Here is a 22,500-nt window from a genome sequence, read left to right as displayed (position 1 = left end):
TGCTGCATGTGTTGCATCGTAGAACGAGATGTGCTAAAGAGACAGCCTCATCTCCAGTGCATTGCATAATCACAGCATCCGTCACTGCATGAACAAAAAGCATGTGTGAATGAGTGAATGAATGCGTGTCCAATCACATAAAAACCCCTCACTCGTTTATCCACTCTTTGAAATGCGAAGCTTTGCAGGACCTTAAAAATCAACAACAGTCCTTGTTCTACCTGTGGCGTCCTGCGTTTGGGTGTAGCAGTCATGTGACCATGAGTCTAGCATGAATCTCAGTTTTTCTAAAGTAGGACAGCAGTTACGTGCAAGGTGTCGTCTGTTTATGCATCATGTTGCTTTCACGTGATACTTGCTCAGTCAATAGTCCTCAAACTGGTTTCACCACTTGAGGCTTGACTCGCTTCTGGGTCGTCCAGTGGCATGGTTTGAGCTGATCCAGGTCGTATAGCCTACTGCAGCTGCATGAGTGACTCTTGACCTTGTGTGAGCTGACCTAGCAGCATGATGGAGTCCTTTAAGAAGCATGACAAACGGCTGAAGTCATGAATTATTTAGAAGAGAATTCCTACATCTTGCCTGGTTTGCAGCCAACAGTAGCATGAGCTCCCGTAGCTAAGGTCAAACCCAGAAAAAAATATATTTCCCCAAAATTAAACTGGCAGTGATCATGAAATACATTAAAACATTAAAATGTGTTGTTTAAAAGCTGCATTCCTTACAGGAATTTAACACAGTTTCTTTAAGGATTGCTGCTCATTTAGTTTCCAGTTTGTGCGTCACGTTAAACCAGTGAGACATTCTGTCAGGATGACTCATATTCATGACCTTTGGTAGGTTTTAGCGAGAGGCGTATGCTTAGGTTACTACCCTGCTACTGGAATGCAATTCTCACAAAAAAGTACCAGATGTAAAAAACATACGAAACATAAGGATCGTCCCTGTTCAACAAACTGGCATCTGAGTGTGTATTCCGTCCTGTACACGATGTAGACAAAGCCGTTCACGTCCCTCACGCTCGATAAGCTTCTACTAATGGGATTACAGGTAAATGACTGAAAAACTTTAAAACGTTTCAACTGCATTTTCGTGACGGAAATTGTATTTCTTCCCAGGTACTAAGGAGGAAAAGTGATTAAGCCTCTACTAGCTGTTGCCACTAAAGCATTCATAGCTCATATATATATATATATATATATATATATATATATATATATATATATATATATATAATTTATTTTTCCTTCATGAGATGAGGACAAAAGAGGCTTTCCCAGGTTTAGCCCCTTTTTTCTTTTTCTTTTTCTTTTGTTTGTTTTTTTACTTTGTAAAGATAATGGTTCAACTTTGTAGATCAGCTGGCCCAGATTTGTTCTCATCTATGCTGGAATTTCTACTTCTTTTATGCCGGACTTCTGCGTTTAAATTGTTTTTGCACTATTTGGACAACACGTTCTCACACCCTAAGCGTCAGAAACAAACGCTTGGTCAGCCACCCTCCACGTCAGACCCCAGACGCCAAAAGTGCCCTTTTTCGTTACTTATGTGCGAAAAGGGGTTTTTCCCTTTTGTAACTGCAGATCCCAATGCAGCGTAAAACTGACATGATGGGATGTCCGCTGATGCGGCACCGAACCAGCTCGTTTAACCGCACCTAAACCTTAACATTTCACTATTTATAACCTTCCTCTCACCCTCATCCTAACCTTAACCCTCTTGCTACCTAAAACGTTACTGTCACTGTGATCAAGCGTTTGTTTCCCCTGCATTCTGACTGTGAATTTTCGTATTTGCCGCCCAAGGGGAACGTTAGAACATACCATCTGGTGAGGAGGAGGTTACAAACACCCTCTACTTTTAACCTCCACCGTGGTAGTTGAAACCTCCCCCTCGCGTTGTCTCGGTCCAAACCCGACCAATGACGAGGCGGCTCCTGCCGTTCACTTCATAGAGCCGGCTTTTAGAGCGACCGACACATCAACAACGTGTTCGCTAGCAAGATGGTTAAGGTTAGGATAGGGGTGAGGGGAAGGTTAAATAACAAGAGGATAAGGTTAAGGTGAGGTACAACGAGCTTGTTTGGTGCCCTGGCTGCGGACATCCCATCACTTCAGTGTAACGCTGCATTGAGATCTGCAGTCAAATAAGGGAAAAACCCCTTTTCGCACATAAGTAACGAAAAAGGGCACTTTTGGCGTCAGGGGTCTGACGTGGAGGGTGGCTGACCAAGCGTTTGTTTTTGACGCGCTGGGAGTGAGAATGTGTTGATTTGGAAGCGAGCCAACCTTGTAGACAACGTTTTCACTTTGTTTGCACATGTCTGACAAACCACAGCTGTAACTCCTACTGCACACTGGCAGCATCAGCAGCGTGGAACAGCGGCGAAACGGCGCTGCTTCACATGGAATCCATTATAGTCTATGGAGCGAAACAGAGCAGCCGCGACGCAGCATTTTTCAGATGCGTCCCAGAAGCGGCACACCACAATGCTAAAGATAGGATCGGGTTCTGTTTATTTCTGCGAGCCTCATCTGGGATGCCTCAGTTACTGCAGTTAACATAGGGCTAGACAGGAAATCACACACGGTTTCAGTGTAAAGTCCTAAAGTATTGATGCAATTTCATAAATATATATATGTAAAGCTTTCGTGTGACCCAACGGCTTATTTAGTCACAGCATCGTTCCAGAAGTGCATCATCATCATCAAGGCTCCTGTGAAGGGTCAGATATCGTCCCGCACCAGTGCGTTGAGCCTGCCAGGTGCCAGGCTCTGCATTCGCTACGACAACTCCGAATTGTTGGAGGTGGCCCGCAACGACGTCAAGCCATCGGGTGTTTACCTCGTGGTCGTCTACAGCCTGCGGTCCTCGCGTCAAGCTTAAGAATGGCTCTGGTCAGATGGTCAAAAAAAAAGACTAAGGACATCGCCGAACCAGCGGGTGCGGCGTTGCGCTGCCAGGCAAGATGCTCTGGGCTGGTGCATGCGTTTCTTAGCACTTGGTTGGAGACCCGCTGGAGCTACCTGATGTTCTCAATGGTTCTCAGAGCACTGCTATCAAAGCCATCCATTCTTGTAGCCAGAGTCTTGTTTAAGGGCCAGGTCTCCGAGCTGTAGAGTAGGATGGAGAGTACGGCAGAGTTGTAAATACGGAGCATCGTCTTGCGTGAGATGGTCTGGTGCCGCCAGAGTCCAGAAGTGCAGCGGTGTGTTTTCATGGCTTTATTGCTGGCAGTGGAGAGGAACAACATCATATATGACATCAAACAGCGATAAAGTGATTTCCTTCTTTTTGGTTTAATGGCAGGTTGCATAAACAAACCGTAACCTTTGAAGTCTCGAGGGATCATGTGATCTCGCAAGTTGAGCGAGGAGCGCGGCAGAGAGTTTTTCTGATGAGGCCATCCCCGTGTGCACTGGAGTTGTGATTGTCGCGAGTAAACTGTGCTGCTGCCGTTCCACGCCGATGATGCTTTCGGTGTGCAGCCGGGGTGAGCCTCCACTGAAAGGTGCAAGGCAGCCCCAAAGACAACCGTTTCTGTACTCAGATGGGCCATTCCCATCTGTACCGGGTCGGCCCGGGCCGGGTAGTGTAGGTTGTTTACATATCTGGGTGGCCTGGTATTTTTCCGGGCCAACCAAGGCTCATTCTCAGCCCTCTTCTCGAGGGGGTCTGCTTCAGGCCGGCCAGGGCCAACACACCCACTGCTGACAGCAAAGTCACACCTTCCATTAGAGCAAGCCTCTGATTGGTGGGTAGAATCAGCCCACATGGGCTTAAGACAAGGATGTGTGGAATCAACCGGGCCAGGCTGGGGCCGACTGGGGCTACCCGGCCCGGGCCGACCCGGTACAGATGGGAATGGCCCAAGAGATGCACACGTTGTTAGCGCGCGCACACACACACACACACGCACATGCACACACACACACACTGACAACAAGAGAAAAAACTAAGCACACTTGCACAGGCGAGTATGAAGCGTGTGCGTGTGCGTGTGCGTGTGCGTGTGTGTGTGTGTGTGTGTGTGTGTGTGTGTGTGTGTGTGTGTGTGTGTGTTTACAGAAGCAGGTGTCTTTGGGGCTGCCTTGCACCTTTCAGCGGAGGCTTACAGCTGAGCTGTACTTTGTCATAAAGTAGTCCCAAGTCTAAAATGGCGCTTATGATTCCTTTGTGTTACTAATTATTTTCACTTGCAGTCAGTCTGATTGTTCACCGAGCAGAATAGGGATCACTACTGAGGGATTTTAAGGATGTTTTTACTCACAATGCTAGTTGGATCCATTCATTTACTGCGTTTTATGCTAAGCTGGAGCTAAAGGAGTGCAGCCGGGTCAGGAGAATGACTGGGCTAGGTAAAAATAGTTTTTTTCCACCTTATCAAACACTGGGAAATATGTCAACAGACAAAATTTCAATTTTGGATGGAATATCCCTTTAAAGAAGTTCAAGATATTTAGAAGTGTGCCTAGAATAATTGATGTTGGTGGTAATAAGTAGTGGTTTGATTTAGATGTCTCTTTTGCAACCTACAACTTTTGCACAGTACTGTTTATTTTGCAGTCTACAAATCTTCCTGATGAAGTTTCACCCAACACTGCTGCCTAGACTGACTTGCTGACTGATCACTTATCATTTTGCTGGAAAACCATTTTCCCTCTACCTATAGTTATTTAGTCTTTTATTCCATCTTGCAATGGCAAATTTCATTAGAGAAATAAATAAAAGCCACACATGTGAAACAATGCGTGGTCATCTCAAAATAAACCTAAAATTGTTCTTTAAAGGTGCAGTATGTAAGAATATAGTGAGTTTACAGTGAGAAAATCCCCAAAGAGTCTAGTGTTTCAGTCATTTTGGAAGGAAGGTTATACTGAAGCATGTTTCATATCCAGCTGCTGCGAGGATTGTCACTTTTTCTCCTTTCAACAGGAAGGGGGGACGCAACTACTTTCCACCATCAGTAAGTGTGGGGTTGCCATGTCTCCTGTGCGCTAATACTGCTGCACCGACGATCGTAATTTGACAACAGCCGGCAAAACGCTCCGGAGTTGTTTTAGCGGCTGCATTAATCAAATTTTACCACTTCATTTCTACATAATGCACCTTTAATATTAAGGCACCATTTGAACTCAGTGACTAAAGAAATACGATAAACCGGCTTTGAGCCATTCACTTATTTTGTTTGTAAAGGAAATAAAGATCAAATATCAGACTAAATAACAAACGTGGGTTTAGAGTGTTTTGCTGTGTTTAGCTCACCAGCAGTCTACCTGGTGGACTGATGGTTTGATTAGCCAGTAGGGCTCACTGTTAGTATCTTGTGTTCTTCAGATGGAAGAGGGTGAGGGTTCAGTCGGCCCAGAATATGACCCTGTTAAAGCCCAGCGGAGCCCAGGGGAGGACAATTGGCACCTGCTAGCTGCTTATCCTCCCCCTGCTTCCCCGGCCAAGACCCATGCTCCCCTAGGTAGTACCACTCTTGGCCTGTACTTCCCTCCCATTGTCCCCATTGTGCGACCCCCCCGGTTTGATCTATGGACCAACCAATCCCGTGCACCCTCTCACAGCTGCAGCACCTTCCTGCGGCTGCACATATCAATTGCTCTCATATTGCACTGTTTCATGTTTGGTCATTATTGGTGAGTGAATGATCCCATTCTGTCCTACCTCATCATGATGAAGTCCACCTACAACCACATGAAGATGTACAGTTCACCCTCACCGTCATTGATGAGGTTTGGGATCAGACGGAGAATGCTGTTGGCATGCTTTCTGTGTTGTTTTCACTGCATCATCTTCACCCGTTTGTCAGGCCTGGTTGTATACCATTGTCTGCATGTGTTTCGGCTCTTTAAATCCCTTTAAGTGTTGTTTGTTGTTGTTTTGTTTTATTTATTTATTTTAAATACTTTATGTGAAGCATTTTATTGAACATACTGTAGTTTTTAAACATTAAGCCTGCAGGAGATGATCTACTGTAACTCCACAGAACGCTGTGTGGTGCCGCCTAAGTTTGATGGATGATGTAACGCACACAGAGCTGTCAGTGCGTTCGTTTAAAAACCAGAGAGACCGAATAATCCAAACCTGGTTGGTTCACCTATGATGTTTGTTTATATGTTGTCTGACCTACAAATGTTTGTCAACTCATTTGGAGATGCGTTGGCTTGAGCAAATTTAGTTTTTATCCCGGTGCCTTACATTTTGTTTGTTTTAAGCCTTACATATATTAGACACGTCGTGCTTTTTCTTCCCTGAAGGACTTGCTAGGATAGTTCTGCTCCAGTCTGATCTGTGTTTAGCTGTTGGCAGCTAGGAAGCAGAAGTTGGGTTTCATGCCAGCAGTCTCTCAAATTTCTGGTGCGGTGAAACCTGGCGAACATCATGTGTCCAAGCTCCGTGTTATAAATGGGTCAAGCATACTGGAGATGGCTCCATACTTCATTTCTACCTAAAAGTAGTAATGTTTCTTTCAGAAGCAGTTTTTGGGTAGACTTAAAGAGCAAGTCACCCCCAAATCAACTTTTTTTCTGATAAACTATATAAACGCGTGTCGAATCATGCTGCAGACACATGTAGTCAATAGTTTAGCACTTTAGTGCATTTTAGTTCAAATAAAAATATTCTGCCTAAACCTGTCAGTTGCCGTTGTCAGGTAAAAACTCTGCACTGCATTTCAATTTAAATCTGCCATCACTATTGGCTAAAAGGTACCCTAGAAAGTTAGCTGGTACCATATGATGTCACAATGTCGTTGTGAGCCTGTGTGTGTGTGTTTGTTAGTGGCTCCGCCCTCTCGGTCTGCTAGGCAACCTCATTTGTTGCATTTTTCAAACAGGAAGTGGGAGCGGAGTAATAATCTGGTAGGGGGCGACTTGCTCTTTAACATTTCAGACTCTAGACTATATTTAAATGTACTTGTCTGAAGGAGCTGGACATTTTCAGTTATTACAAAGTTAGATTTTGCGTTGGATCAGGCCGGTATTGTTTAGAGAATATTGTTTTTAACTGTTCCAACTCAATATTTATTACATGAATGATTCATACATTTCAGACTCTTGTGAGTCTGTCGTGGCTTTGTTGTTTGAAGATACAGACGGACGGTGTCTGAGTGTAACCTCACTCCCCTTCTTCCTTTTTATCTCTCTTATCTGTACTTTGTCTGCACCAGACAGCCTCTGTTGTTGATAATGCTTTTTGTTTACTCATGCATCATTAGCTCAATAATAAATTAGATTAGCCGCTAAATCCGTTCACGTGCTTCATGGGGTTACATACAATATGTACTGGGAAAGTGTCGTGTAAATATGTTGAGAGTTTTCGTAGCTTCCGCTTGTTTATCTGATCAGCTGAGCTCAGTTGATGGTTACTTCTGAAGGAAGATGTGGAGTTACCGATAGGACAGCTGATCATAAAAGACGAGGGGCCTCATAACATTTGCTCACGGACAAAACGGTGTCTGAAAGTTGTGGAAGTCATTTATGATTTATGAAGAACAACTTGTGTGAGCACCTTTAAACAAACTGTGACCCTGTCGTAAGAACCTTATGGAGATGGGGAAACTGGCAACGCAGCCGGTGAGATGGTGACGCGGTTAACCTAAGCCATATTCACAGACTTGTAGACCCTCGCGCACATGTACACCAATAGTCAGCCCACACTCCTGAATCTGAATGAATAAAAATAAGAACCTGAATGAAAATAGGTTGCTTTTAAAGGGATATTCCACCCCTAAATGAAATTTAGTCTGTTGCTATGTTCCCCGGAGTTAGATAAGTGTATAAAGGCATTTTGTAACCAGCCCAGTCATTGGGTGTTTCTTGATGTCAAGGCGCCTGGCCTAGCAAAGCGATGTCTTGCTAGGCCAGGTGCAGGGGCGTGTCCAGGGAGGTGCCTGGGGCAGCACATGCCACCCTTGGAATCTGATTGGCCACCCCAGGTGCCAACACACTAATTTACCTTTAAATAGGCTTTTCATTGTCCACAAAAGGCTTGGGGGTAAAACAAAGAAAGCATAACCGTTGGTGCCACCCATGCACAAAGTTGTGCCTCACCTGGGCCACCCCATTTTAAAAGATCTGGACACGCCACTGGCCAGCCGCCTTGCTTACGAGGACCCTGTCCTTCCTTACCCCAAAATTCCACTAGCTCCGCAAACGCCCCCGCTTTCCGCTGCCACTCGCTTCCGAGCTCAAATTATACTGTTCCCGCTCTACAACGGCTCCGCCCCGGTGCGGAGACCTGAGGTGGGCAAACAGGCATGTGCGGGATTTTCGAGATCTTGCGATACAGTCCGAGCACCATGGGGACCCGGAAGAACGAAAAAATGAACGCAAGTCAACGGGGCTAAAAACGCTAATTTCTAATCCGCATCGCCGTACGCCCAGGATCACAAATATGTTGTACTGCAATTTAAATGAAAAGTATTGATGGGTGTTTTGACCACGCCAGTCACGTACTTTAAGATTTATCAGCTTGTAGAAGTTCGTAATTGGCATGACTACAAACTAGAAATCGGCATTTCGCATATGTGACGTCACCGCATAATCTCCTCTCCCCAAAGTAGCTGCTACTTACTTACTTAAATTAAATGTTTTGGTTCAAGATTTCACTTAGATTTGTAATATCTCCACAATTTTACTTTTTGATGGCTGTCACAGTCGTGCTGTGGCCGCCTGCAGCAGCACCGTCCCGCTCAAAGCCAATAAAACATTTTTCTCTTTCTACGTCGCTCACAAGCACCTCGATTTCAGCACAGTGATATTAGGTTTTAGTAAAGGTTTTACGAACGAGGCCCCTGGACTGGATGTTTATAATAACGTTTATGTTGCTGACCCATCTCGTGATGAGCAGTGGGCTGTGATTGGAGGCAGCTTTAAGGATACTTGGGTGTGCGGGCTGGGGATCGAGCCTCTCCCCTTCGGATCAGAGGACGACTGCACTCGCCGTTCAGCCACGGCTGCAAGTATTTAATGTGTAATGTCCAAATAAGATCAGAGACCATCATAAATAACAAAAACAGATTTTTTAAAGTAGATCTTTGAGTTTTGTAGATTTTGTTTAGGATTGATGCATTCACAGGTTAAACAGATTATTTTCAGTGCCCTGTGGCATGCTGTGTATGTATTCCCTGTAATGCATTGTCGCTGAGACAGCATGAAATATGTCCTCCCCCAGCAGCCTTCACATCCAGCCGACTGATGATGAGACAAAATAACATCCTCCTGTTTGTTTTCTCTTCCCTCCCTTCACTGTGATTCCTCCTACCCATGCTTTCAACTCTTTCTGCTCCCCTTTTCTGGCTCTTCTCACCTTTCCCTCCTCCAGTCTCTACCAGCCCCCCAGACGCAGGCCCTCAGCTGTATGGAGTCCCTGTGCTGCTACCAACACGGGCAAAGCGGCTGTTCCCGCCTGGCGGGCCTCCTGGAGCAAATGAGCGGACGGTGCACGGCCAGCGTCAACAATTGCCACGCATCCAGCCGCAACAACAGGTGGGGAGGATGGCCAAGACCAGGAGCAATGGTGATGAGTTCTGATGAGCCCGTGCCGTCTCTCTGTGTCCAGAAGTCGGGCTGCAGTTTTGACTTTTATCGACTCTGAGCACGCCGTCACGAAGACGAGGGTTTCAGATTCTCATTCAGGCTGGTTTTAGGGTCAGATTAACGGAGTCGGAGGCTAACGATGTGAATCGAGCCATCGTGGCTCGCACTTTAACTGGCTTTTTATTTTTATTGAAGTTACGGCATGAATAACTGTGCTTTAGCTCACACGTGCAGGAGCCTGCTGTCAGATATGCATTCAAACCAACAACCTAGTAGACTGTGATGGTTGTGGTCTTTATTTATTTATTTTTGTGAGTCTCGTCGCTGATGAGTGCATCTACTGTACATGCACCCAACGCTCCACTTGTCCGTCGTGTCTGTGTTGTCTCCGTGTCTCCGTCACGCGCGGTGATCTGTCCGTCCTGATTGTCTCTGTTCTCTTGTATCGAACGTTTGATGTCTTTAGACTCCTCAAGCACTTTAACGCCAAACTGGAATGTGTCTTCAAGTGAGGAAGACTCTGCTTACAGTCAGACGGTCGGCTGGTCGCATCGCAGACGTCCAACCAAGTACGCTCAAGGATCACGTAGTAAATGAAGAGCTTTAGAAAACCAAAGCTGCACGAGGCAACATTAGGATTCGGAGCCCTGCCGCTTTATTTCACAGTAATAAAACAAATTCTTTTTAATGCACAAAGTGGCGTCTGAGCAGGTGTCGATTCTTCGGTGCCAAGAGTCCACTTTGTGAGAAATTTCTGAAACGGATTTATTTGTTTTTTTTCTCCGAGAGCTCTTAACCCGGTGCAGACGGGAAGCTGAGCCCACAGTTTGCTGCTTTGCCCCGTCTGCACTTTCTGGTATTGTGTCTCTACCTGAATCCCAGCGGCCCTGTGGGGTCATTGATTAATTGACCTGATCGGCCCCCTTTCTGCTGACCAGTCAATGCTTCTCAAAACATCTTGGGATGCTCAACATTGATTGGATGGGGGAATGAAGATGTAGCATCTTTGTTCTTTGTTGGCACACGTTTCTTTTTTCCTGTTTCTTGAGTGTGTGCCGTCAAGGCAACAGTCTGTAGGTAACGACGGCGTGCAGGTGAAATGAAAGCCATCACGCCGTCCTCTCGACGTCTCGGAGGGACTGGTTTAGTTTCCAGTAAAAAAGCAGGTGGTGTGCGGGATTTTACTGGTGAAATTAGGCTAAATGCTCCAGCGGATTAAAGAAAAACAAACCTTCACAGTGAGATTTCTGCTAAATGCAGGTTTTCATTCAGATGAATGACTTCCTGTGGGGGTGACTGATCTGGTCTCTGACCCGGGCACAAAGCTTTAAATTGGATTTTTTTTTTTTTTTTTTTTTACCAGTCAACTGATTTGTACAACACCCCTCCTTCCCATTGGATAAAGAAAATGGCCACATCACAGAACGTGGGGTGGGGGGGTGGAGAACTATAATCCGGGCTGAAGCTGTGATTTTTTTCTCCACTCTGGTTTCCAGACTTGGTGCAGAAGGCGAGGTGATAAATACCCAGCAAACTTTTGTTTTGAGTGAATAAAAGCTGTTAGTGTCGTGGCTCCGCCCACATCTGGCCTTAATGCTGTGATGCTGCCGTAGAGAAAAGGGTGACGACCCGCTCCTGTGACGGGCCGCGTAGATGAAATCTTACGCATTTATTCTGCATCTAATGGAAGCCAGCTGGAATTGGCTGCTTGCCTGTGCTTGTCGCAGCGTTGAACGGCTGCCACCGCTGAACCGGAGCTGGAGGGTCACACAGCTGAACACACACCATGTAAAGATGTGTGTGTGTGTGTGTTCTGACATCCTAAACGAAGAGGCGCTCCTCATCTTTACCCCAGAACAGATTTGGTTCCAGCTGGAGGAGTCTCACCTGAGGGTTTAAGGCTTAGCTTTGCTAAAAACAACAATAATAGTTAAAGGTAGCTGCATCTGTGTACATCTCCGCCTCTAAGAACAAGGAAACCACACCTCTCACCAGTTAGGCCGCTGGGATGTGTTTCCTGTATCTACTAACCGTTTTCTACTAGACCCTGAAGCCTTATACGAGCTTCTGAGAAGAGGCTAACGCTAAAGGGCGCACTTGTTTTATAACTCTTGGTGCTCCATTGGGGTGGAGTCTGGAGAACAGTAACTCCTCTGCTACTTAAGAACGCGCCATCTGTGATGTTGCATGGGGACTGCTGCTGTCTTTGTATTTTGTATACAATGTACCTGTGTAATCATTCCCCTCACACACACACACACACACACACTTCCCCTCCTGTGTGTCTTTGTCCTTCTGTGTCTTAAACCTGCATAATGCTCTTCAGTGTTCCTGATTAGTTATTCATGTGTCGTCCTCTGTGAGCTCCATCTGGTCAGAAATCAGCCCGTTCTGTTCTTTCTTCAAGGTGCGTCATAATCTGAGCAGTAAAGAGGGTTTCTGGAGTGTTTAGCGACACACACACACGATGGTATACGAGCCGTTTGAGTCACTAACCCATCTAAAGCGGCTGGGCGGCCATGTTTGTATTCAGCAGGTCTTAAAACGGTCGCCTTGGATTTAGAAAGCCGAAAAGGTCGTGGGAACCTTTCAGAGCAGACAGGCTGACGTTTAGACATTCGTAGGACGAGTTTCAGGTGATAAATGCAACAAGTCTGAAGTTTATGAACTTTCCTTTTGTTATATTTTCCATTAAGAATAGTTGAGTGTGTCAAGCTGAGCTCAAACGTGCGACACCTGTGTGAAAAACCAGGAGCAGCCACACACGCTCGCTTCGCTAAGATGCGGGGTAAACTGTGACAGTTTTTTCTTCTCTGGTTTAAAATTTAAAAAAAAAAAACACATTCAGAATCTGGGATCTTTGCACAAAATTGTGTTTAAAATCTGTATTTTTGGTTTGATTTTTCCAAGAGAGAGCCAGCTGGATGAGCTAATAGCTAAGGAAAGGACTGTGCCTTTGTCAGTGTACCGGACTGTAAATGTGAAATGGGACATAGGTCAGTGGGATTATAATATATGATAATCTGGTAAAAATGTATCACTTATTGGTTTTTAGGGTATTTAATCCACCTGCAGGAGGACAGTGGTTATGAAAGGCTCATAGCTGGAGTCGGATTAGGAACTCCAGGCCCTGGGTGCCGTAGGAGTGTCTGGTGTGATGAAAGGCTTTTGTTTCCTTCCTCCTCACTCGGTCACCCATCCATCCAGCTCTGACGAGGAGGAGTGAGGAGTTTTCAGCTGCATAAAAGCTTTCTGCCGCTTACTCCGTCCCTGCTGTCGTTCATCATAAAACACATTTCATTTTCCCTCCTGTCAGCTGAAATGAGAGGAAAACACAATCTGGAGCACAAGATCACATTAGCAGCAGTAGCTGAACAGGTAGAGCGGGTGGTCCAGTAATCGGAAGGTTGCAGGTTCGATCCCGGCTCCGGACAGAAAACTCTGCTGTTGTGTCCTTGGGCAAGACACTTAACCCGCCTTGCCTGCTGGTGGTTGTCGGAGGGACCAGCCTCACCTCTGTCAGTGTGCCTCAGAGCAGCTGTGGCTACATTGTAGCTCATCGCCATCGCTGTGTGTGAATGAATGGGTGTGTGTGTGTGAATGGGTGAATGATGCACGGGGGGTGTAAAGTCATTAGTGTCATTGTCATTGGCTAAAATCTGTCCAATAAGGTCCCGTGTCCGAGTTCATGAGGAGAGACTTCTGGTACTCATCACTAACTCCTCACTCATTCATCCTTTCCATCTTCATTGATTTATTGGTATCATGTTTCTTTTTAGTGACACACACACACACACACACACACACACACGCTTGTGCTGCGTCAGGCTCCTAACCCTCAGTCACTGCTGTTTTTAGGTCTTGGAGCGACACAGAGACCTTCTACTCCAATGATCGCAGCATCCTGACGCTGTCGCCCATCGAGTCCACCCACTGCTGACTCCCCGGGCTGCAGATGTAAACACACACACACACACACACCTGCCCGGCGGCGCACGACCACTCTGTCAGGAACTGCAGTCCCACCTCAGCTACTTCACTTTAAACTCTGTGCATTCTCCACTGGATGCAGCCATGATGGAAGTTAAGGAGCTTAAGGACTCGGACCAGTGCTGCATCCGTCTTTATCCGTCCCCTCTCTTCTGTGACGAGTCCAGCTTTCTTTAAAAGGGCCAAGAAGATGAGAAGAAGTTGATCGGGGAGGTGCAACGTGGAAGTAACCAACAGGAATCAGCCTGGCTGGCTCTGGAGCCATCCTATAAACGTTTAACATTTAAATAAAGAGCTATTTATTTATCTGAGGTCAGCTGCCAAACTTTTGTATTTGATTTTGTTTGCATTGGGCAGAAGGAAGAGCTAAGTACATATGTTCAGATGTTAGCTAGCGCTACTCTGTTGGAGCGTAGGACCGTACGGTTAAACTAGAAGGAATGAAGAGAAAAAGAAGATTTTTGTAGCACTTGAAGCCAGCGGCTGTCTCCGAGCCGTCCGCTCCCACAGCCCTGTAGCGTCCTTGGCCGGGCTCCCTCCGAGCTGCGTTTGGAGCTTCCTCTACAGCGCTACCAAAAACCAAAGCGTGCATTTTTGTGCCTGGTTGCACAGAAGCTTATAACATTAAGAAGACTTTGTGTTCGTCTCCCTGTCCAGACCCCTGCCTCCCTGGGCTCTGAAAGGCCAGATCTTCTAAAAGCCATACGTTTGAAGGGTTTATGTGATGAATTATAATAAATGGTGACAGTTTTTCGTTTTCCCCGTCAGCCTGATGACCTAAAGCCTCTCGGCGTCACAGACCAGGCATCCACGCACAAACATCTACCGGATGTGTCTCGTTGGGACGTCTCAGCGGTTCTGATGCTGTCCCTTAAGGCAGTGGTCCCCTTTTCCATGTGTCCAGTAAAGGCCAGGACCCCCAACCACAACTCCTACTCGCATACGTACAGAAAACAAAGTTGTAACTTATACAGAGCTTCAATCACGCTATTGGGTGTGTGGGATTTTATAAATGTAGTTTTTACAAATCTTGGTAACCTCACAAATTCAGCATAGACTAAATTGTGGGGGCCCCCTTGGGGGTCACGGACCCCAGGTTGGGAACCACTGCCTTAAGGTTCCGTTTGGTTTCAGTTGAACAGAAGCGGCTGTGATGATGAGAAGCTGTTACAAACGTCGGCTGGTGTCCGTCGACCCAGACAGAAGAATGTTTCGTGGTCAGAAGATGAAGCTAATTCACTTTCAGCAGCAGAGCGTTTGCACACGTCATGTCCTCTCTGTCATCATCATCATCATCATCATCTGTCATCAGACATTTAAGTTCTTTTTGCTGTTACATTGTGTGTGTGTGTGTGTGTATGTGTGTGTGTGTGTGTGTGTGTGTGTGTGTGTGCGCGTACAGCAGGCATGTTGGTTGGAGTAACCGTGTTCTCATGCAGCCTACAGATCTCAGGTCAGCTCCACCTTTTAGAAGAATCCCGCAGTGAAACGTCGATTTAAGACATCGTTTTAAACTCGAGTACAGGCGGAAGGATGTGACGTCTGAGGTTTTCTCAGCAGCTCCAGATTTTTGTTTAGTCTCTGTTCTGTTAACGTTGTTCCTCCGTCAAACAAATGCAACTAACCGAGGGAGTGTGTGTGTTTGCTTTGGCTGTACTTTGCTGTGTGTTCAGATTCTCTTGAATATGAATCTATCCATCCACACGTCGTCACCAGATGTCTGAAAGCATTTATTCAGAAGTGTTTACCGAGCTACCTCGATGCGGCGGAGTGTTTCTGGATCTGAGAAACAAAAACCACAGCATTTGGTAAAAGTCTAAAGGATTTCCTTGTCGGATTAAGTTTGAATTAAAAAGTGAAGTTCCACTCTAGGGTCCTGGTTCTGTGGAGAATATGTTGCTAACAGCTCCAGCTGTGAGTGAGCTGCATCATGGGAAATGTAGGAGCACTGCTTCCATCCATCATCGCCTTCTTGGTGTTGAGTAAAGCTGCATTGAAGCAGAAAAGGAATAAGTCTAATGGGATCATTTGAGCTGTACAGCACATTTTTCTGAGTCTGGTGAGTTAATCTGACACAGTTCACAGAATTATGTTGGTCAAAAAAACCATCAACAGAAGGATCAAACTGATCCTGATTAGCTATCCGTCAATAAGAGGGCTGCAAGAGTGGGCTCAGCTCTTTTACTTCTCAGAGACTCTGGTAGCTTCATGAATAAACTTCAGAAATATGAAGTTAAATCAGCTCCTCAACCTGGTCTCCATTAAACACACATACAGTAGTAGGACCTGAAGACACAGCCTGTAATTCTCCTGGGGTTGAGGTCATTAGCATGTTTTTAAGTTAGTCCACTTCCTCGAGTCATGCAAAAGCCAAACCAGCTGAAATAGTTTCTGCAACAAGCTGGTGAAGGTTCTCCTTCATCCAGGTCGTGGTCATCCAGAAGGGTTCAGATGAACCAGCAGCTGCACTTCTTTGGTTTCTTGAAGACTGTTTAGCTTCTCATCCAAGGAGATTTGTCATTTCTGACTGGAATATGGGACATTAGCTGCTCATTGTTGCTTAATGAGCTGAAACTACTTATGAATACCCCCCTCTCTATCCTCTGGAACCAGAGTTCCCCCCTTAAGGGGGCCCAGAACACACATTTTATTTCTAATCTGAGTTTTCCAGGCGGTCGGTGTGTCTGCTGAGGTTCTGCGTAACAATCGGAGCTGAGGCGGAGCAGATCTGATGCCTCCTCGTGGTTTACTCCGTAGACAAACTGCACTAAAAGGTGCTAAAAACCAACTCTTTGGCTCATTTTGGTTCCACAAGTATAACGACATCAGTGGCTAAACCAAATTCAGGATGAACATGACAGCCCTGTGAAGTGGTTTTATGTCCGTTTCCCTAAAGCGTCACCCGAGACCCGTCGGCAGCTGCAGCCGAGGGGATTTCATTTCTAATTCACTTGGAAGCAGCAGATTATTCAGCCGCCTAACTCAGATTGTGATTTAATATTTCATCTTGCCCCCCCCACCCCCCCCACCCCCCCCAACCCTTCACTATTGTGTCCCTCAGAAGCACCGTCCTAATTTAATTGGATGCCTTATTAAGAGACATCACAGCCCCTCTTGTCTGTCTGCGTGTTCCTGCTGTTGAAGACGCCGTCTGCTGGTCAAAGGTCACGTGTCCCTCCTCAGGGCTCCAACTGGTCCTGATGCTGACCTTCATTAGTACAAATACCAACCGCTGACCTCTCCTGCTGTCTGACGCTTGATTTATTTATTACAAAGATCAAACCAAGGTTTCCTTGAAGGATTTGAAACTAAAATGTCAGCTCTTTCGATTTTGTGCAGCGCGATGTCCTGTGGCGTCTCACCATGAGACACGAGACATCCTCCCACCATCACTCTTCTGTTGACTGATGTCTGATACCGTGTCTGTCCTCTTCCTGTCTGCAGATCTGTCTTATAAAGGTTCTATTTACGAAATAAATTCATTTTTACCAGACTTTGTGTCTTTGGAGCTCATTTACTTAAATCCTGATGTGTTGGGAGGGTGTGGCCCAACATCAGGACAGACGTGTTGCTTTTAATCCAGATTACATTTCTAGATTCCACATCAGGCAGCGAACTTTAGAAATAAGTGTCAAAGCTGGAATGACCTTTTCAGTAACCTGTAAGCTTTTATTTTATTAATAAAAAAAACGTTTCAGATATGAAATTATGCCACCATGTTTATTTTTGTTTACTAAATCAGAATATTCTAAAATTAATTTAAATACAATTTGTGTTCAAGCTCTTAAAGTTGCAATGGTGGCATCACTTTCTGCTGAAATATGCAACTGAAAAGGGTGTTTTCCTCCTAGCGGCCCAATAATCTGGTTTAAGATTTCACAATACACATTACCGTGGTAACGTGTAGCGTAGATTATCTACATAACCAAGATTTAACGCTGTTGCTATTCAGCTTTGGTAAATTCTGAGAAAGATCAAACAAATGAGCAAATGAAGCTTATATCATGTATAAATATCCAGGATATTTATATAATCGATAGAAGTTCATACACCAACGGGCTTGCTCTATATTTAATCCAAAGATTAATATTTCATTTATGATATTTAAATTAATAGCAAAAGTGTATTTATTAAATCAGAAGACTTAAAGGGTTCTTTGCTTGTTCAATAACCAAATATACACCATTCTGTGTTTCATTTCAAAGAAGAGTCAGGTTTAAAAAGTTAAAAATGTATTACTAACACTTTAAAGATGACAATAAAAAAAACAATTTAAAAATTACAATTTATAACAGCTTTGTTATTAAAACTTGGCATTAAACGCAAACCTGTGTCGGGGTGAAAACTAAAATGAAATGCGTGTGTTTGGATGCGTGAATGGAATCTCCGGTTTCTTTCAGAGAGAGAAAACTCATTGTTTTGCAGCTAAGTTGTTTCTTAGAGATAACAGCATACGGATGCAATCTGTCAGAAGTGTCTACCTCACCCAGTTAGGAGACCCTCTTCTGGATCCGAGATGTCAGGTGGGATGACGAACCCCAAGCACGAGGTGGGTAGAAGGACCTTGGTGCGACCAAATTGGTCCTGAGATGTCTCCGTAGGTCACGACGACTGATGAAACTAGTTGCGTCTCAAAAATCAATAACTCTGAAGGAGTTTTGCTTCAGCTGGTGGCAGGCGGCGTGACAGAACAGTTTAGTGAGGCTTCGGGCGGCCGACCCTTATCCTCTGGGACGCTCGTGCCACGGAGAGATTTTGGTTGGTTCAGAACTGTCAGCTTGAACTGAGGAGTTTAGGTTTTAACAAAACCTCAGGACACGCCCTCTCAGAGATAGAAAGCTTTGGTTATGGAGCAAAGACATGAGAGCAAGTTACCTTTAACCTGAATTCAGCGTCCTGCATGATGTGTATAAATGTACATGATGTTCTGGTTACTGATCAAACATTACTGATTATCATTATTATTAACCAAAGAATAATAAGTCATTTCAGTAATTAAATACATTTATAAAGAACCATGATGATTATGATGAGTATTTATGAACCTTGTAATAAACAGTAAGAGTTTATTAAAAATGATTATTTTAAATCTTGAAGTGTCCTTCGTCTTGGGATGGAACAGCAGACAGATAAAAGGCAGTCAGATTAAAGATGGTTTAGCAGACTTTATGTCTCCTGTGATGGATAATCCGTGGATAGAAGTTCAGCCAGGACAGCATGACCCAGCTGGGGAAGTGTGGCCTTTGGGTCACAAATGAAGCCATTCATGTCGCTACAAACGGAGACCGGACGTCACCAGTAAGCCTTTAATCCAGTCAGTAGCTGCCTTCAACTTTCCCAAAAGCTTAAAAAAACAACTTCTCATTTTAGTTTGACGAAAACTGCAAGAAAACATGAAGACGTGAAACTGATAAATGACAAACGGGCTGAGTATCGTCTAAAACCTTTATTACAGTTTTTAATATTAGCTTTTTTATTTCATCTTTTACAAATAATCAGGAAACTAAAGCAGTTTAGTCTAAAAGGCCTCGTAGCTCCGGGTTAGGGTCGATCTGCTGAAGCTGCTGCAGCAGCGAGTTGGTGATCGCCCGGCTACAAAAATCCCACGTAAGATTTCTTCAGACAAAAAACGACTGGAGTGTTTCTGATGATCCAACCGCCACATCACACTGAAAAGAAGGAGTTTGGTGTCAGTCTGGAGACAAGTGACTGAAAGATAAAGATCTTGGTTCACAGGAGGAAAACATGTTTGTGTGCAGAGCTGGAGTCTGACATTTAGTGCAATGTTCAAATGAAACCAGGGTTTTGTGTCTTGGCTCCTTTTGGAGGAATCAGTGGACATATGCAGTACTAGTGCAGAACCGGATATAACCGGTGCAGACCACGTGTCACACGTGTGTTTATTATGTTATAAAAATGTTTGCAGCTGCAGCAGCAAAAAGCACGAACTGCAAAAAATACATTTAGAAAATGACTCGGATCTTTTTTTAATGCTGAAGCTACGATACATCTGCGCATCCAGCTGCAAATGTAGCTCTCATTCCTTATATGGGCGTTTAGGGAGTTCAGACAGATTAATCCTGCACAGGAGTTCCTGTAATTCGTCACACCGTCACAAAAGTAGATTCAGGTTTTGTTCCAGACTGACCCAAACTCTTTCAGGATGTCTTTACTGGCTGCCCCCTTCCCCCTCCTCCTCCTCCAGTTCGACCAGAGCAGCGTGCCGGTTGGCCTGAGCGCCCTCGCTGAAGAAAACCTTCTTTATCACGCCCGACTTCGGAGCTCGGATCGTGTGCTGCAGAGACAACAATCAGCTTTATTACACCCTCACCGGAGAGCGGCGGAGCGAAACGGTCAGGGCGCGTCTCTCACCTCCATCTTCATGGCGATCATGACCATCAGCGGGTCGCCGGCAGCCACTTGATCTCCAGCTTTCACCAACACCTGAGCACAAACAGCAGCTCCTTTAAAGAGCTTCACTCAAAAAAACATTGGGTTGTTTGGATCTCATCGCACGCTCAGCCAGCAGAGGAGGCCAAAAACGACATTAAAGATCAGACGAGAATCCCACGAGTCACTGTTTCCATCAGTGTCGGACAACAGTTTTTAGGATTTGTTCCACAAGAAAATCTTTTTTTTTTTAGCATTAAAACAAAAATAGACTGTAAATGTTTTGATCCTCTGGAGGAAATCATCCAAGTGTTTGATTTGTTCTGATCAGAGACACTGAGGTGCAGGTCATGAAATCACTGGTTACTGGCTTGCAGAGCAGCTCAGTAACAGAATTAACTTTGTTCTCTACTCCAAAATAATCATAACTGCTCTTTAATCTGTGGAGTAAACGGCCTCTGACTGCCTGGATGTCTGAAACCTTTATTAAAGGGGCATTATGGAAGTTTGACAGCCAAAACATGTATAGAAATAATAAATGTCTTCTTCATACATTCTCCTGCAATGCCCTGGTCCTGTAGAATGAGCCCTGGCATTTTTACTGTGATTGCCTGTTTTTCTGTAAAATCACAGAAAAAGAGAGATGCTCGGGTCGAGCAGGCTGCTTCATGCGCGTTCACGCTCAGGCATCGCCCGTACCATTTGCTATCAGTAGCTTTAGCTGTTCCTAACGCCTAGTGACGAACCTAGCTACATTTCTGAGGACCCTTAGCTACTTTCTGTAGAACTTTCTTCTAGATATTTCCTGCAAATTAGCAACAAAATAGCCATTTTCGCTCCGAACCGTTCTTTGAATGTTGTTTCAGCTGTCATCAAGGATATAAATGTTACAGATACAAAGGACATCACTGGCACTTTAGCTCACCTAGTAAGATGTCGGACTCGTGCAGAAGGCCTGGGTTTGATTCTGGATGTGAACATAGTTCATTTAGAGTTTCTTTTTTACATTAATGGTATATTTTTTTACAGTAAGATGCCCACATTTTTATTTGAGACTCGCCGAACGGCATTGAATTCACAGATAAAAAAGATGTGGGTTCAACTTTCATTTTGGAACAATTTTTCAAGCAAGAGAAGGGAATGATCTGAGCATGCAGGAGGACTGACCCATCATAAACCTTTGTCGGCTGTGCTGAAGAGAAAGGTACAGAACCAAATTAATTAGCTGCGCGTTCTCCTGTCCTCCCCCCCCCCCCCCCCCCCCCCCCACACACACACACACACGGGACTGTCAGCTGTTATTTTCGTTAAGGAGTGTGCACGTAAAGCATGCACGCCTCGTGCACGAGCCTACTATTGAAGCTGCCGTTACGCTTTTGGCCTGAGGGGGCAATCGCGAGCATAAAAATTCAAAACTCCGTAAAGTCCCTTTAAAGCTCTGGGAATTATTTATGCCTGTAGATGGGAGTGAAATTCACCTTCTCGATGGTTCCAGTCATGGGGGCCACAGCTCCACCCTGAGCGGCCGAGCTGCTCACACCAGCTAGATGCTTCGGCACGGGGACAGACACCTGGTAGCTGCCCTCCTATTCCAAAGAAAGGAACAGACTTTAAAGACCAAGTTCACTCGTATTTTTAACACTTTGGTAGAGGTCTCTAGAATAAACAAATGCCTTGTGAGTCGACCTCTGTGGTGAAAAAAGCTCTGGTGCTTCAGAGGAGAGGACTTGACAATCGTCTCTGATTGGCCAACAGCAAAGTGACCACTGACTCAGTTTGCTCTGCTACGCTGATGTTTTATCTCCACAAATAACACAAGCCTGGAGGAGTTCTGCTGTGTGGTGGAGTAGCTAATGCTAACATCAGCTGCTACGTCGTCTGCCGTTTCCTGGACACTAAACCAACAACAGCCTTCCCCGTCTGAGGCAGGGTGGGTGAGTTCACGGCTGTTAGAGACCATGTGATCTGAGCATTACCCCGTCTATTTTCTACCCACAGCTGATGCAGGAAATAGCGTTGGAAGGTAATTTTCTCATTTGGCCTGCATGTGAAACTCCGGGTGACGGATCACTTTTAAAAGATAACTAAAAAACTGTTTCTCAGTGAACTTGGTCTTACAGATGATCCAGATGTTTAAACAAGACTCAAGATTGTGTCTTTTACGTTCGGGATCTCAAACAGATCCCTTCCTGGTTTAATTCCAGGAGTCAAACAGGAAGTAGTCCTCGAGGAAACACCGCTGCTTCATTTGAATTTAAAAATCGTGTATTTTTTTTTTATTTATAACGATGCACGGTGGAAACCCACCATAGAGAAGAGGTGCACCGTGTTGTCCAGGATCACCAGTTTGGGACGAGACTTCACTCCGTTTACCGAGCAGTGCAAGAACGAAGCTCCACCTTCCACCTCCACCTCCCCTGATACCTGGTAGACCTCCTCACCAACCTGGAAGAGCGAAGCAGGAGAGTCCTCCTGAGTCATTCCTCCATATTATAAAGAAAAATAGAGTTTATGGAGCTCACCTGCATCCTGTAGCTTCCATCTGAGTTATAAGTGATGACGACGCAGACTT

The 22,500-nt window shown here is 45.1% G+C and overlaps 2 protein-coding genes across 6 annotated transcripts in view; one reads left to right on the top strand and one right to left on the bottom strand.

Annotated features, from left to right (window-relative positions):
* The window catches only part of atp11b (ATPase phospholipid transporting 11B), an 82,882-nt gene extending 65,851 nt beyond the window's left edge, over window positions 1–17,031 (top strand). For 3 of the 4 annotated variants that reach the window (XR_011521424.1, XM_015971066.3, XM_015971067.3), the window contains 2 exons: window positions 9,334–9,497; window positions 13,407–17,031. Coding sequence is in view for 3 of the 4 variants with exons in the window: in XM_015971066.3 (XP_015826552.3) it covers window positions 9,334–9,497; window positions 13,407–13,488 (246 nt within the window). In the remaining variant the exon portion in view is untranslated. The other variant, XM_054752065.2, reaches the window with a different exon arrangement.
* Window positions 17,032–18,969: 1,938 nt separating this feature from the next.
* The window catches only part of mccc1 (methylcrotonyl-CoA carboxylase subunit), an 11,604-nt gene continuing 8,073 nt past the window's right edge, over window positions 18,970–22,500 (bottom strand). Inside the window, exons 15-20 of one of the 2 annotated variants that reach the window (XM_015971079.3) lie at window positions 22,451–22,500; window positions 22,236–22,373; window positions 21,407–21,514; window positions 19,911–19,982; window positions 19,687–19,833; window positions 18,970–19,207 (exon numbers count right to left, since the gene is read on the bottom strand). In XM_015971079.3, coding sequence (XP_015826565.3) covers window positions 19,708–19,833; window positions 19,911–19,982; window positions 21,407–21,514; window positions 22,236–22,373; window positions 22,451–22,500 — 494 coding nt within the window. In that variant the 3' untranslated portion in view covers window positions 18,970–19,207; window positions 19,687–19,707. Of the gene's footprint in view, window positions 19,834–19,910; window positions 19,983–21,406; window positions 21,515–22,235; window positions 22,374–22,450 lie in introns of both variants that reach the window. The other variant, XM_070554290.1, reaches the window with a different exon arrangement.

The sequence above is a fragment of the Nothobranchius furzeri genome, chromosome 8 (assembly GCF_043380555.1).
Source record: "Nothobranchius furzeri strain GRZ-AD chromosome 8, NfurGRZ-RIMD1, whole genome shotgun sequence".
NCBI classification, from domain to species: Eukaryota; Metazoa; Chordata; class Actinopteri; order Cyprinodontiformes; family Nothobranchiidae; genus Nothobranchius; species Nothobranchius furzeri.
The sequence above is the reverse complement of the archived record's forward strand: the minus strand, read 5'-3'. Positions and strand labels throughout refer to the sequence as shown.